Below are 14,742 nucleotides of genomic sequence, written 5' to 3' on the forward strand. Positions count from 1 at the left end.
AAACAAACACCCTCATAATATTGTAGTGTATATCTAAACTTGATTTTGTTTAAAAATATTAGAAATAAATTTGTAACATGAGGGTCAATCCCTTTAAATAATAAGTATATCTTGCCGATACCAAAAAGCACGTAGTATTGTGATTGGATGGGTCTACAGTAAGTATGGTGTACTATCTGTAGTTGATAATGCTCTAGCAGTTCTTATTTTGCTGTTCTTCAACGTCCAAACCTCCCCAAAACCACGCTATAAACCTAACAATCAAAGAGGGAACTCGAGAATCACAAAATGTCGTGGCTGAGATCCGCCGTGAACAAGGCAGTGGAGGTCGGAAACAAGAACAACCTTACTCGTGCTGTCAAGAACTATGCTGACAACGTCGTTCACCAGGCCGGCCAAGCTGTTGCTGAAGGAGCCAAAATCTTGCAAGATCGAATTGTGATTTTTCACTCATTCTTAATTTCATTTCTCCATTGGCTTGTGAAATTACTGAAATTCTTTATATACTTGTGCAATCTTAGATTTTTTTCTTGATTTTAAATACCTTTTCATTTGTCACAGTTATTGCTTAATAGTGCTATTTTTAGTTGTAAGGTTTGCATTAGGACCTAGAAAATTCAATTTGAAGGAACTAATTATCATAATTGTTTTTGCTGCTCAGTGATGAGCTTCTTCATTTGTGCAGTGTAGGTAAACCAATCCATTGCGAGCTTCTAACTGTTAATTACTGTCCATCATTTTTTTTTTCATACAGCTCCATGTATTTTGTGTTTCCTTCATGGTGTTTTCTTTTCTTGCTATTTTCTGATTTCAATGTGTATGCAGGGGAATCGGAATTACAAAAGTGTGAAGCAAACGATTAAGAGACTAGAGGAGGCTGCTATGTCTTGTAGGGGCCCTGAGAGGGTTTTGTTACTCAAAAGATGGTTGATTGTGCTTGCAGAAGTTGAGAAGTTTTCAGCAGCTTCATCTGAAGATAAACAGAGGACCCTTGAGCACCACTTTATTGCTGAAGATGGAAGTAGAAAACATTCTATGGTGAGCAAATATTTTCTCTTGTTCTCTGTGTACTGTTTTTGGGTCTACTAAATTTGAGTATCTAAACTTTGTACTATTTCTTTTCTTATAGTGTGGGTTATTGTGAAATAGTTCATTGCTCAAAATAACTTAACTATTGAAAGTTTCCGATCTTGTTAAGGTTCTTGTTCTAATTTTTTTCATTGATGAAATAGGTGCTATATTATGATTCTGACATTGGGGGTGAGCCGATGAATTTTCGTGATGTTTTTCTTCAAAGTCAGGCACTGGAGTGCATAATATTGTCCATGGTATGTTTCTTTAATTCAAGCATTTGTAAGATTGAAATGCTCTGAAATCTAGTCAATATTGATAAGTGATAACCAATAGAAGATTAACTTATTATGCTATTATCTGATTTCACGAGTCTTGTTGAATATTGATCCAAATGCTTTCCGTATATGGTTCTTGGCTTTTATTTCTTTCTAGAAAAACATTTTTGCATTTTCCAAATACTAAGGTGCATAGGAAGATTAATCAACTGAAATATCATCATAGACAAAAAGAAGCCATTTTCAAAGAAAATGACTTCCTATTTTAAAAAATCGATTTTATTTTTCTGCACTTCAAAGAAATCTATAGTTTGGATTGAGAAACGAGCAGTAGCAATCCAAGGCTGATAGAGAACAAACTCGTACTTGTTGGTTTGTAGCCGTGCTTATTTATAACTGAATAGTGGCATTTACTTTTGGCTGATAGTAATTGCGCGCATGCCCACTACTAGTTACTTGCATTATATACCTTTCCCCCCTATATTTGATAAAAAAGAAGCCTTGTTAAGAAAAAATGAATTTCAATGGAACCAAATAATTTTTCATAATTACTAAAACACAATTTCTAGTTGATTGCATGTGAGAACCGCATAACTCGAAATTTCTTTCCTAAGGAAATGTCATCTACATGAATTAGTTTACATTGAAAACTTATTTTCTTATAAAAATTAAAAGTAAATATATCTAGGCATGCAGATATTACTTGAAAGGTATACTTACTTTAAAGGGGAAGGCAGAGTGTGCAAGAGAAAATTGGCTTGCTTTGTGAATATTCTGTTTCTTCCTCATAGTAAAACAGTTTTACACACATACTAATCAGTCAATTTCAATATGCTAACAATGATTTTATATCTGGTGATTGTAGAGGTTAACTCTTTTCTATGACTCAGATTCTTGAAGCACCAAAGGATGAAGAAATTTCTTTGCTCCTGGTGATGTTTGGGTGAGTCTACTGGCTATTATAATAATGATTTTAAATGTCAGCATGTACATTGATATTTTACTGAGCTTGATTCAAAACTTACATGTGATGCAAAGAAAAAAGAAGTTTTTAATCTAAGGATTGCAAATTCTGTGAAAAGTAGGGTCTACTTCCATGTTGTTCTTGGATATGTAGTCCATTGTTGCATGTATAATGCAAATATTCCATTATTTGGAATAAGCCTGATTTTTTCCTGAATCCACCTTTAAATTTTGGCTGCTCTCAGGATCTGTCTAACTGGAGGAAAAGAAGTTCATAATGCAATTGTCAGCAGCATACAAGACCTTGCTGCGGCCTTTGCTGGCTATGAAGATGAAGTGTTGGTAAAGACATTAACAATATTGATGTCATTCTTACTGTAAAAACTATCCCAGAAAGTACTGTGAACCTGCTAATGTTTAATCATGTAATGCAAAATTTTGTTCTAACAAGTAGAATCGTGTGCAATCATATAGCACGAAGAAATTATTGTGTTATTTTTAAATGATGAATATTAAAAAGAAAAAGATTATGACTTGTTATGTGCTGCAAGCCTGGTGCTTCTATTCCTTTTCTTTTTGTGATTTAAAACAACCTTTTTAGTAGCAAAATGCAATAGATAGTAATTATACTTAGAGAAGAAGAAGAAAAAAAGCCTGGCTAGAAAAATGATGAATATTCAGGCGAGGCATATGAGCTGGGTATATTTAGATAATTGAGAATTTATTTTTGGAAAATTTCCTTCATCTAGTTTGTTTGAATTTGACATTTCTTCCTTATCTTGATTTATAGGTGAAGCGAGAGGAATTGCTTCAATTCGCTCAAGGTGCTATTACAGGGTTGAAACTTAGCCCTGATATTGTAAGGTGGTTGAACAACAATAACTTTTTTCAGTTTTCTCTTCTGAAGAAACTATTTTTCTTAGTTATGCACCTGTTTCTGAGTTATTTTAAATATTGACTATTTTTCTTAGTTATGCACCTGTTTCTTAGTTATTTTTCTTAGTTATGCACCTGTTCCTGAAGTGAAGCCTCTCTCTGATCTCTTCAATTCTGCCTTGCCAATTAAAAAATCTGTAAAAATGTTGTAAGACACAAATTATTCATGAGAGACCTCGGTATTGTTCAAATCAAATGTTATCCTCCGTGATGAAAGGTCAGAAGATCAAAATCTTTGTTTAGGTTTGTGTGTCACCACCAGCCATTTGCTTCAAGCCGATTTGGTGATTCGATCCATAGTGTGCTTGTTGCCTATAGGATTACCTTCATGAATTGAATAAACACAGCAAATATGCAGAAATAGCGTGTTTCTAACTATGTCTTTGTTGTGTTTTATGAGGTAACAGAATAGATGCTGAAGCCACTGATTTGAAGCACAAACTTGATGGGCTGAATGGTTCTAAGAAGTCATCAAGTGAAGGTCAGGACAAAGCATCTGTTGAAACTGCTAAAGCAACTATAGAGGTGAGCACAAGTATTGTATTTACATTGTTTAACCACCTTTTTGTCCTGAATATAAAATCTTAAACATTCTTTACTGGTGGTTTTGGTTGTGTTTTTGAACTTTTTGGGTATTTTGTTGTTGGTATGACTTGGCCCACTGAATTTGTCTGATAAATGAAATGAGACTGAATATGTCCCAAGTATTATAATTTTCACTTGCATATTGAATTGAGCATCTCTAATATGCATATGCTATGTGGTAATGGTTAGGATGAGGAGGAAAATAATATGTATATTTGCTTATTATTAAATATCACAACAAATATGCTTCTTGAAAGAAGCTATCTAAAAATAGTCTCCGTGGCCTGATATCTTGTGTTTATTGAAGTTACATTTGCCCATTTATTTTTTAGTTTTGTGTCAGCATAGTTACCTAATTCTGAAATCATGCTACCCGATCATCTATTACATGGAAAGCTAAGAAATGCATATTTGAAACCAATGTTTGCAGGGTCTGAAACAAGACCTTGCACAAATACGCATCTGTTCCAGACTTGAAGGGCTTTTATCTAAAAAGAAGAATATAAACTTTGGAGATTCTCCAGAGATTCATGCTCAAAAGGTAAATTATATTGTTAGTCTTTTGTTTCTTGATTACATTTCTGAAATTTCGGCTTCATTTTTTTGCTGTTACTAGTTTTTGACCCGTGCGATGCACGGATTCATCTTAATATATAAATATTAACAAATAATGAAGTGACACCTCAGCTCCATCGTTAATGTTTTATATTATATATAGATATGCACAAAATTAGAGAGATTTTAGGAATTAATTTAAATTATGTAGAACTTTTAGATATAGATATGCAGAGAATTAGAGAGATTTTAGGGATTAATTTAAATTCTGTAGAACTCTTAGATATAGTACGGATAAAATAATATTTTTAAAATAAATATAATAATATAATTAAAATTAATATATTATATATTATATTATGTTTTTTATCAGTAAAAAAGGGGGAAGTGACACCTCAGCTAGAGAATTAGAGAGATTTTAGGGATAAATATAAATTCTGTAGAAACTCTTAGATATAGTACGGATAAAATAATCTTTTTATAAATAAATATAATAATATAACTAAAGTTAATATATTATATTTTTTATTATATTTTTTATCAGTAAAAAAGGAGAAAGTGACACCTCAGCTCCATCGTTATTGTTTTATATTATATATAGATATGTAGAGAATTAGAGAGATTTTATGGATTAATTTAAATTATGTAGAACTTTTAGATATAGATATGCAGAGTTTTAGAGATTAATTTAAATTCTGTAGAACTCTTAGATATAGATATACAGAGAATTAGAGAGATTTTAGGGATTAATTTAAATTCTGTAGAACTCATAGATATAGTACGGATAAAATAATCTTTTTTATAAATAAATATAATAATATAACTAAAGTTAATATATTATATTTTTTATCAGTAAAAAATGCTCCATCCTTACTGTTTTATATTATATATAGATATGTAGAGAATTAGAGAGATTTTAGGGATTAATTTAAATTATGTAGAACTTTTAGATATAGATATGCAGAGAATTAGAGAGATTTTAGGGATTAATTTGAATTTTGTAGAACTCTTAGATATAGTACGGATAAAATAATCTTTTTATAAATAAATATAATAATATAATTAAAATTAATATATTATATATTATATTATGTTTTTTATCAGTAAAAAAGGAGGAAGTGACACATCAGCTTCATCGTTACTGTTTTATATTATATATAGATTCCAGTTTTGGCATCTATCATCAACCACGGGTTTCTTTGATGATTTTGTTTGACATGTTCTTATTTGTTGTATCAGTCAAGTTTGGGTGGACATTAGTAAAAATCAAACAGATAGGCTGTTGCATCTTGCAACTCCTGACTATTTAATGCAGGGCACCTTCATGCGTGGAGATGGGATATAGTATTATATTATGGGTTTGCAATTTGTGTATTTAAGAAGCATACGGAGTGAAATAGCAATGATAACAATCACCAACTGCTTAAGGGATATTTATTGGGCCCTAAGAACAGCATTTTCCTTGTTTTACTATTATCAAAATGGTAATAAAGTGGTGAAGAAAACAATAATAAGAGAGTTAACAAGAACTCCTAGAATGATTATAACGATGACAGCGATAATAGTAACATGAGAATTAATTACTACTTTAGTATTAGAAGTTATCAATAAAAGGAAAAAATGGAAAAGAAGAAAAAACCTACTCTACCGTGGATGATAATTACCTGAATGGAGAGACATCATATCTTTGGCACATGGTTCTTCATGGTCTGTGCTTGTGAAGTGCTTACCCACGTTGATTGTTGTGCTGGTTGTATGAAATTGATATTGACATGCTAGAAATTTATTTGGAAAAGTCTGACAAATTTATCAGTAACCTATCGTTTGTAGGAACTATGAGCAGTGCACTATGTGTTTCTATATTCAGGTTTACTAGTTCTGAATCAGGTTGATTTCTGCAAACACTCAAAGCGTCCTTTTGTTGCCAATTGGATACCTTTTCTGGTCATGTGCATCTCTTCTTTGTCCCCTTGTGATTGTTTTATATGATATTTGAAGGTAGATATGTTAATTATTCCTCCAGATTAGAGCTTGCATTTGAGAACATGTAATGCATAATTTGAACGTAACAGTATTTTTTTTAAATGTTTAGAAACCATTGTCTTCATGTGATTAAGAGGTGAGGATGATTCATTCCTTAATGTTGTTCAAGTTTGAAACCTGTGGTTATGTCAACTCATCTCTTTGTACATTATTCATATCAAAGGAAAGATACTTAGATCCCTTAAAAACTATGTCAATTTTGTTTTGCTTCTTTGCCAGGTTGATAAGCTGAAGGTTTTATCAGAATCGCTTGCTAGCTCCTCTGCTAAAGCTGAAAAGCGCATTTTAGATCACAGGTATTTAGTCAAATTGAAGAATTATCTGTTTATGCATGAAGTCTTTGATTCTCTCCAAATTGTGAAACACTTCCAGTTTCTTGCTGTCTAACTCAGACATTGTTTCAGTTATTCACCATTTTATTTTAACTTTTTGGCTGCTAAGTCAGCTATATGCTCTCTTGTTTTTTTTTCACCCTTTTAAGTGCTTTGGAGAATTTAACTTGTCTCAAGGCAGTTGCAATGCCCGGATTTTTTTTGACAAGTGACTGGAGAGCACGTTTTCTTTATTTCTAATGTATAAAAATGTGATCATATGTTCTTCATATGGATATGATTAAGCCTGGCATTTATGTGGGTCGTAATATTCTAATTTCTTTTTTGTGTTTGGGAAGTCCGCTGCAACCTATCATAGGGGATTCCCAATCTATATATGTGGTCCCCCCTGGAGACCTCAAAATAAGATAAAAAACTTTGAACGGCTTGGAGATCCAGAACTATAAAGTAAACATCAATATATTGGTCACTAAGAGATGTTTGCTAGGTTTATTTGCTTCCTACTTTTAATGACAGAATGCAAAAAGAAGAGGCTTTGAAAGTACGGGTGGCCAAAGCTGGTGAAGTTAATGGAAAGGAAAAGGTAAATTTTTGCCTCCAAATCAAAAGCTTTTCTATCTATCTTCATTTCATATTTTTCTCTCCAGTATTATTTTAGATGTACAGAACAAGGCAAGGAAATCATATTTTGAGTCCTACTGGCATTTTCTCTTTAAGTGAATGGCTTAGTCTGCTGTGAATGACACTAACATATACCTGAAGATTTTGCTAATATACTTGCTTTTTTTAGGATGTCATGATGTTGTTCACAGATATTCAAATGTTTCACTATGAGCATCGTTCTTTTGCTTAGGAATTGCCTAATTTATCTAGATTCTGGATGTTTAGTTATAGTATTGCTTGATGAGTCCAAATGAAGCATTCACCAAAGATTTAATACACCTTTATTAATGACAAAAGGTCAGCCATCTTAATTGGCTTGTAACTAGATATTGTTCATTGGTTACAACTCTTGTGCATGAATACATAAATTATGTATTCTATTGGGCTTAACTTTCTATATATGGCTTCCGGTATTTTCACGTTTGTTGTGTCTGAAACTTAGAAATGCATGCTACAAGCACACTGAAAAGATTTACCTCAAAGTAGAAAAATTTAGTTTTTTTTCTTCATTTTATTTATAGGAAATATCAGCTGAAATTGCGGTACTCGAAAGGCAAAGAGATGAACTTGAAGCTCAATTGAAAAAGGTATTTTCTCTTGCTCCATTTTCTTTATGTATTGGTTCTAGTGGAACTTGCAGTTTTGAATGGAAATGTTCGCTGGAGGAGGTTATCATTAAATAGGCTTTGTCTCAAAATAAGTTTGGACGAAAGCAACTCATCTATCATTATTTCTATCAACATTGAGAAACTCTGTTAGCTGTTTAGATTTATGAATTGGCTCAGTAAAAAAAAGATATATGAAACTGGAAATTATATGTAAGGCATTATGCCTTCCCAATTACACTAAGGCAATGGCCATTGTTAGTGCTCCCACCATATATTTTACAGGAGGAGATGAAGAGTATCATTTCTGAATATATTATCTGCCAAATATGCATCTGTTTGCAAATAAAGGAGCTCATAGGTGAGGTCTTATAGGGTGTTTTCTAAGGCAGTTGCATGATTATGGCTACATATATGCAAACATCACCATCACATAGGGTATTATGTGGATTTGCCAATAATTATGTCTAAAATCATCTTAAATTGCTCTAGGATGTTGGATAAGACACATTTTATATTATTCTGTCTAGATTTATGTGAATAGTTTTGTATCATTAATGCATAAGAGCATCTCCAAGAGACTCTTAGTGAGTTCTCTAAAAATAATATAAATAATTGACTCTTAGTGATTTAAGAGTGGCTAAGATATATCATCTCCAACAATGCTCCTTATATTCACTCCTTATTTATTATTTTATTATTAAGATTATTATTTATTGTTACATTACCAATAGTGTGAGGAGATAGATAGACTCATCAATAATAAATTATTAATGAAAATGAAGTTAGGAGGCACTAAGAGGTGGAGAGGGGCTCTATTAATAGAGAGGATGGAGAGGCTCTTAGTCATTTGAGGAGCCACTAAGAGACTGTTGGAGCTGATTTTTTATTCTCCCTCCTCAAATTTTAACTTAAGAGCCAATTTAAGAGGCTGTTGGAGATGCTCTAAGAAACTAACTCTATGATAGATTCAAAATAACCATTAGTAAAGTGCAATTTTATATGCACAACCATAAAGTTGCTATACACTTTCTTCAATCTAATATCTAATTAGGAATTTAGCAATTAATGAATGTGATATATTTCAAACTGTAACTAAAAATTTCTTTGAAAGTTCCACTTGAATTTCTTCCATTGAATTGTAGCATGAGAGTTCTCTTAGATTCTTGTGGATGATGTAGCTGAAAAATATCTTGCATATGCTCATACTTTTAGGTTATGGTGGAATTATCCAATACTGACTGAAAACAATTAAAGATTGGTCAACATGGTGTAGGTTAATATCTCCTTGGCTGCTGCAAATGCACGCCTTCGTAATGCTAGAGAAGAGAGAGACCAATTTGATGAAGCTAATAATCAGATTGTTGAGCACTTGAAAACAAAGGTGTGTAATTTTCTCTTTTTCTTTTTCAAGTTCAAAGTAGGTCTAAAATTATACCACAAAAGTCATTGATCATCCTCACAAGTCACATCTCTGATAAACCATTTCAATATGTTTTCAGGAAGATGAGCTATTGAAATCCATTGCTGCAAGCAAGGTAGAAGCAGACGTCCTTGGTACATGGATTAATTTTCTGGAAGATACTTGGGTTCTCCAGTGCTCATATACGGAGATCAAGGAGAAGCAGGCCAAGTATGTACTTTAATTTTCTGATGTTTTTAGTATGCTTTTATTATCTTTCATGTTTGTTGCTCGGTAATATAGATGAGCATAAGCCTTATTCTCTGTTCTGTCTTGCATCATACTAAAAATATCCAAGTTTTTATTTTTTATTTTTTTTACATACTGCTTAATTATGTTTTCTAGTGATGAATTGGAGAGACATGAGGATTATTTTATGAACTTGGCAATCAATCTCCTTTCTGATTACAAGGTATGATGTTATTATTTCTATCAAATATTTGTCCATGTGGGGTACTTATGGTTAGTTGGCTATTATTAAATTTCTGTATTCCTTGTATGTGCATGAACATTCTTTTTCTGGTACTACCTCAATTTCTTGTGCAGAAAGAGTTGGGCCCTGCAATTACTCGCATTGAGAAATTTGTGGAAAATCTGAAGAGCTTGAATGAAGGGTGATTGCCCCCTGCATACTTAATTATGTTTTTGGACATTTTAAATTTATGCCAATCTGAATTTCTTTTTTCACTTGATAATACAGGTCAGATGTGAGAGCTAATGTGGATCATGATGATCTAAAAGCAGTAGACCCCAGGAAAAATCTCGAGGAAGAATATTTGAACTATGAAGCCAAGGTACATTATGTTGTGGTTCTTTTCATGTTCATGCTGTAAGTAGGTTGCACTGTGTTTTTGGATATATAGCTTAGCCACTTATTCTTTCTGGTCATTTTTTCAGTATTTCTTTGAATTGGAATATAATTACTGTGACCTTTGAAAAACAAATCCACCTTATATTAGTTTAGGCATTAGTGTAAGTGGGAGGAGTTGGCCGTAGACAAACTTAGCCCAAGCATAAGCAAAGCTCCGAGGAAGCTTCAACAAGGAGTGGTGAATGGAACATATTGGTGGTTGTTGGTTCCAGTCGGTGCAAACACTATTATAGGGGACAGGGACTCTTCAACTTTGGATCTCCGCCCCTGGGCTAGTGAGCAGCACTAGCTTAAGTTGATCTAATCCACCCTAGTCCATCAGGGACTAGGAGGTGGGCATCCGGCCTTGGGCAAGAGAGGCGGATGTCTCTTTAGGGAAGGAGCCCTATGGAAACTATGGGCTATCGGAGCACATAGTGCACGCTCCTACAAGGGTCGAGGTTTGATACACAGAGGACCTTACGGGACGGTATTCAGAATTGGATTACGAGTATTGGCTTAAGCTCGGCCATACTCTCGTAAGTAGGAATTGATGGGATGCTATAGGAGAGAAATCCCCTCAGCATCGGTTGGCTTGCTGTAGGCTTGGGGAAGTCTCGGCGCCACACTGGGATTTGGCTAGTCTGAGTTTGTCCCTGTGACATTTAGCAGATGATAAGCAAAATGTCCTTCACACACGGTTTTCGCAAACCAGATCTAGCTGGACAGTTCAACCGAGTCACTGAGAACCATACAAGTGGACATTTTGGTTTGGATTGATTCTAGACCTGTTTTTTGCTTAGCCAGTTCTCCGGGCTGGTTGTGAGGAGGAGGCTTCTCAGGTTGCCACCAACTAGAAAAAAAAAACAGTTTCTTCTGTTGGGTCTTGAGCCCAAGTCCAAAGTTCAAACGGAGGAAATAGCAACCCTTGAAAGAAATGAAAAACCAATGAAGATTGAAAACCTGCAAAACTTATAACTGAAGAACAAATACATTGGCTACAACAACAATAATGAACAACATATTAATGCCAGCATATGATATGTCAAGCTACTAATCTCAAACTAATCCCCTAAAAAACATCACCTTAATCTTAACTTCAGCAGGATGTTTAACTACTAATACTACCTATTTGGCATTTTCCAGCAAGCAAATATCAAGAAGCTCCAAACCGGCAACCGGGTCTATTGTGTTTATTTTAAACACAAGTCTAAATCTAAGGAAAGCTTAGGCCTACAGATATCACAAAATTAGATCACAAGCCTAGTACCAGATATTAGTCACCAAGGTTTCATTTCCATGGCATATTTGAAATGCCTTGAGGATGGCCGTTATATGCACCTGAATTCTGGTGAACCGGACTGCCGGGCCCTCCCGAGGACTCGCTAAGAGTCCCATGCGATGGTGGGCTGCTACCCCCAAGAGTCCTTGGGAGGGCCTGGCAGTCTGGTTTACCAGAATTCAGGTGCATATAACAGCCATCCTCGAGGCATTTCAAGTATGCCATGGAAATGAAACCGTGGTGACCTCTGAAGCACGGACACGGCTCTACCCTAACGTATCCGGTGTCGGATACGGTTCCGACACGGAAACGGCCGGACACGCCAGGGACACCGTGTCGGGGCCGTTTCCGCAATTTCGAAAAATTGGACACGCGTATCCGTGAAGGATACGCGTGTCCCGGAGAAAAAAACTCCGATTAATCGCTGCTGTAGATAGAAGACAATGGCGGATGAATTTTTTGCAGAAAAGGGAGGGGGTAAGACTTACACGTTATTTCCTGAAGAGCCAGAAACTTATCGATCGATTCTTATTCCTCTGGTATTTGAAGAGCCAGAAACTGATCGATTCTTATTTCCTGAAGAGCCAAAAACTTATCGATTCTAATTTAAAGCCATTAATATATTTAGTTATATTACAAAAAATCATATATAAAAATATATTTTTAATATTTATAAATGTGCCCCAGTATTTTTATTATTTACACGTATCCCCCACGTATCCGTGTCCTGTGTTTTATAGAAATGACGTTTCCCGTGTCCGTGTCCGTGTCGGATACCGTGTCGCGTGTCCGTGTCCGGGCAACATAGGTGGTGACTAATATCTGGTACTAGGGCCTAAAGTTAAGTTTTCCTTAGGTTTAGACTTGTGTTTAAAATAAAGACGATAGACCCAGTTTCCGGTTTGGAGCTTCTTGATAATTTGCTTGCTGGAAAATGCCAAATTGGTAGTATTAGTAGTTAAACATCCGCTGAAGTTAAGATTAAGGTGATGTTTTTTAGGGGATTAGTTTGAGATTAGTAGCTTGACATATCATATGCTGGCATTAATATGTTGTTCATTATTGTTGTTGTAGCCAGTGTATTTGTTTTTCCGTTATAAGTTTTGCAACTTTCAATTTTCATTTCTTTCAAGTGTTGCTATTCCCTTTCCTCCCATTCTTTGAGTGTTATCTCTAATTGAGAAAAAAAAAAACAGTTTCCTCTATTGGGTCTTGAACACACAAATAGGAAATATAGAATTGTATTGATAAGTTTGAACTCTAGAATCAATGAAGAGAAAGATGACTTGAGCCTAAACTCAACTCAACCCCCACAAGAAGATATTCTTCTTTATCTACTCAATGAGCAGAGCCTAACTGAAATGAGCCAAACAACATCATTTTTTCATACCCTTTCCTTCTCTCCCTACTGCTATATATATATACCAACTACAGTCCTCTCTCTTCACTAACTAACTCTCATGAGAACCCAAACCGCTTGTCCCCCATTCCCCAAATTATCCTTCATTCCGATTAGCCTATGCTCTCTGAATTTGCATCTGTATGTATTCTAGTTGTAAGCATTATTCATTTCTTGTAAAACAATGATGCACATCAATAAACATATTGGATCTGCTCTTTTATTTCAGATTATAACTACCTTCAGTGTGGTGGATAACATGAGGGAACAGCTTTATTCGCAGCTGCCAGCCTTCCATAGGTGAGATTCAGGATCTGCTATTAGTTCTTACTTTTTTCCTCCATATATCTTTTTTGTTCCTTTGACTAGTGAAGATTTGAAATGGAATAACTTGCAGATTTAATTTACTTAACTGAAAGTTTATAGTGCTGAGACATTTTTTGGGTGCATTGATTCATAAATGTGATAAGAACCTATTTGAGTATATGTATTAGCACATATAGCTAATGGAGGAGCAGCTTTAATATGGTTAGGTCTATTGGATAAAATTTATCCCAAAAGTGTCGTATTATTCTTTTTAGATTTTTTCTAGGAAGCACCGACACGGGTATGGTTATCATTATTAATTCAAACCTTCCTGATCCAGGAAAGAAGACACAAGGATTAAAAACTTGTTTGATGATCTTGAGAAGTTGAGAAAGGGATTTGAATCTGTTGAGAGACCAATTCTAGAAATAGAGACTCTGCCAACCCCCAAATCTGAAACTATATCTGAGAAGGCACCAGGGAGTCCAGCCAGAGGCAGCAACTTAACGCGACAAGGTAGTTCACCAAAACCCGAGACAGACGCACTACCGAAAGCACCTTCAATTGAGAAAGATCAGGTGCTCGATCCTGCGGCTGAACTAGCAAAGCTGGAGTCGGAGTTTGGGAAGGATGCTCGGGATTACTCAGCAGAAGAGATCAATGACTGGGAATTCGATGAGCTTGAACAGGAGTTAAGATCTGGTGATCCAATGAGCAAGTGACCAAATAAACAAAAGCCTTTTAACATTGTGATTGCAGCAACAGAAAAGGACACTTAACAAAAGAAAACTCTGTACACTACATATGAAAAAGAAAGATATCTGTACCGAAAAAGCTGAATTATAAAGTCGTAGCTTATTTCCGTGTAACTTTATCTGTAATATTGGTTAGACATGTCAATTTATTCATTCTTCTGTAAATTGTGAGAGTTGCATGTTGTAAGGTGGAAATTGATGAAACAAATGAATGAAAGTTCCTGAATGTAAATGTTGAATTACAATATGAATAAATGCAATCATATATCTTTATTAGGTAGAAAATTCATAAGAGTCTTTTTCTTTTTTTTAGCAAACAATTTTGATTTGGTATGAAAATCTCTAAACTTGGTAACATTTTGAATTTGTTTGAAAGGGATAGTGATATGTTTAGGCGTACAAAAAGGATTTGTACCAAATGGTGGAAATATTGCTCTCATATAGTTTTGAAGGTGACATTTGATTCCGTATTAGAAAAGGATGAAACATATATTGTTGGGAAATGGTTGGAAAAGAAAACATTAAATGTGGTATGAAAAGGTTTCCTTATCTAGAAGTTGGAAGTTGTCTTGGCTTTAAAAGAACACAATCATAGTTATTATGCTTTGATTAGAAGACAGTTAGCCCCTCCATCCATCCATATCCAAAATCTCATGG

General features: G+C 34.5%; 1 protein-coding gene across 1 annotated transcript; it reads left to right on the plus strand.

Annotated features, from left to right (window-relative positions):
• Positions 1–221: 221 nt before the first annotated feature.
• LOC136226021 (uncharacterized) lies at positions 222–14,358 on the plus strand. The gene is made up of 18 exons (XM_066014290.1): positions 222–438; positions 826–1,038; positions 1,233–1,328; positions 2,240–2,292; positions 2,558–2,654; positions 3,103–3,176; positions 3,656–3,773; positions 4,264–4,374; positions 6,651–6,727; positions 7,280–7,346; positions 7,948–8,013; positions 9,308–9,415; positions 9,534–9,664; positions 9,839–9,905; positions 10,040–10,107; positions 10,194–10,287; positions 13,254–13,324; positions 13,671–14,358. Exons 1-18 carry the CDS (start codon positions 289–291, stop codon positions 14,050–14,052), a joined length of 2,043 nt encoding a protein of 680 aa, XP_065870362.1. The 5' UTR covers positions 222–288; the 3' UTR covers positions 14,053–14,358.
• The last annotated feature ends 384 nt before the right edge of the window (positions 14,359–14,742 follow it).

Source organism: Euphorbia lathyris, chromosome 4, assembly GCF_963576675.1.
Source record: "Euphorbia lathyris chromosome 4, ddEupLath1.1, whole genome shotgun sequence".
NCBI classification, from domain to species: Eukaryota; Viridiplantae; Streptophyta; class Magnoliopsida; order Malpighiales; family Euphorbiaceae; genus Euphorbia; species Euphorbia lathyris.

Bases quoted from the DNA above. Each gene is read 5' to 3' on its own strand.
- LOC136226021 (XM_066014290.1), top strand. From the start codon at position 289: ATGTCGTGGCTGAGATCCGCCGTGAACAAGGCAGTGGAGGTCGGAAAC. The intron at 9,665-9,838 runs GTATGTACTTTA...TATGTTTTCTAG, and splicing joins ATCAAGGAGAAGCAGGCCAA to TGATGAATTGGAGAGACATG. The intron at 13,325-13,670 runs GTGAGATTCAGG...TTCCTGATCCAG, and splicing joins CAGCTGCCAGCCTTCCATAG to GAAAGAAGACACAAGGATTA.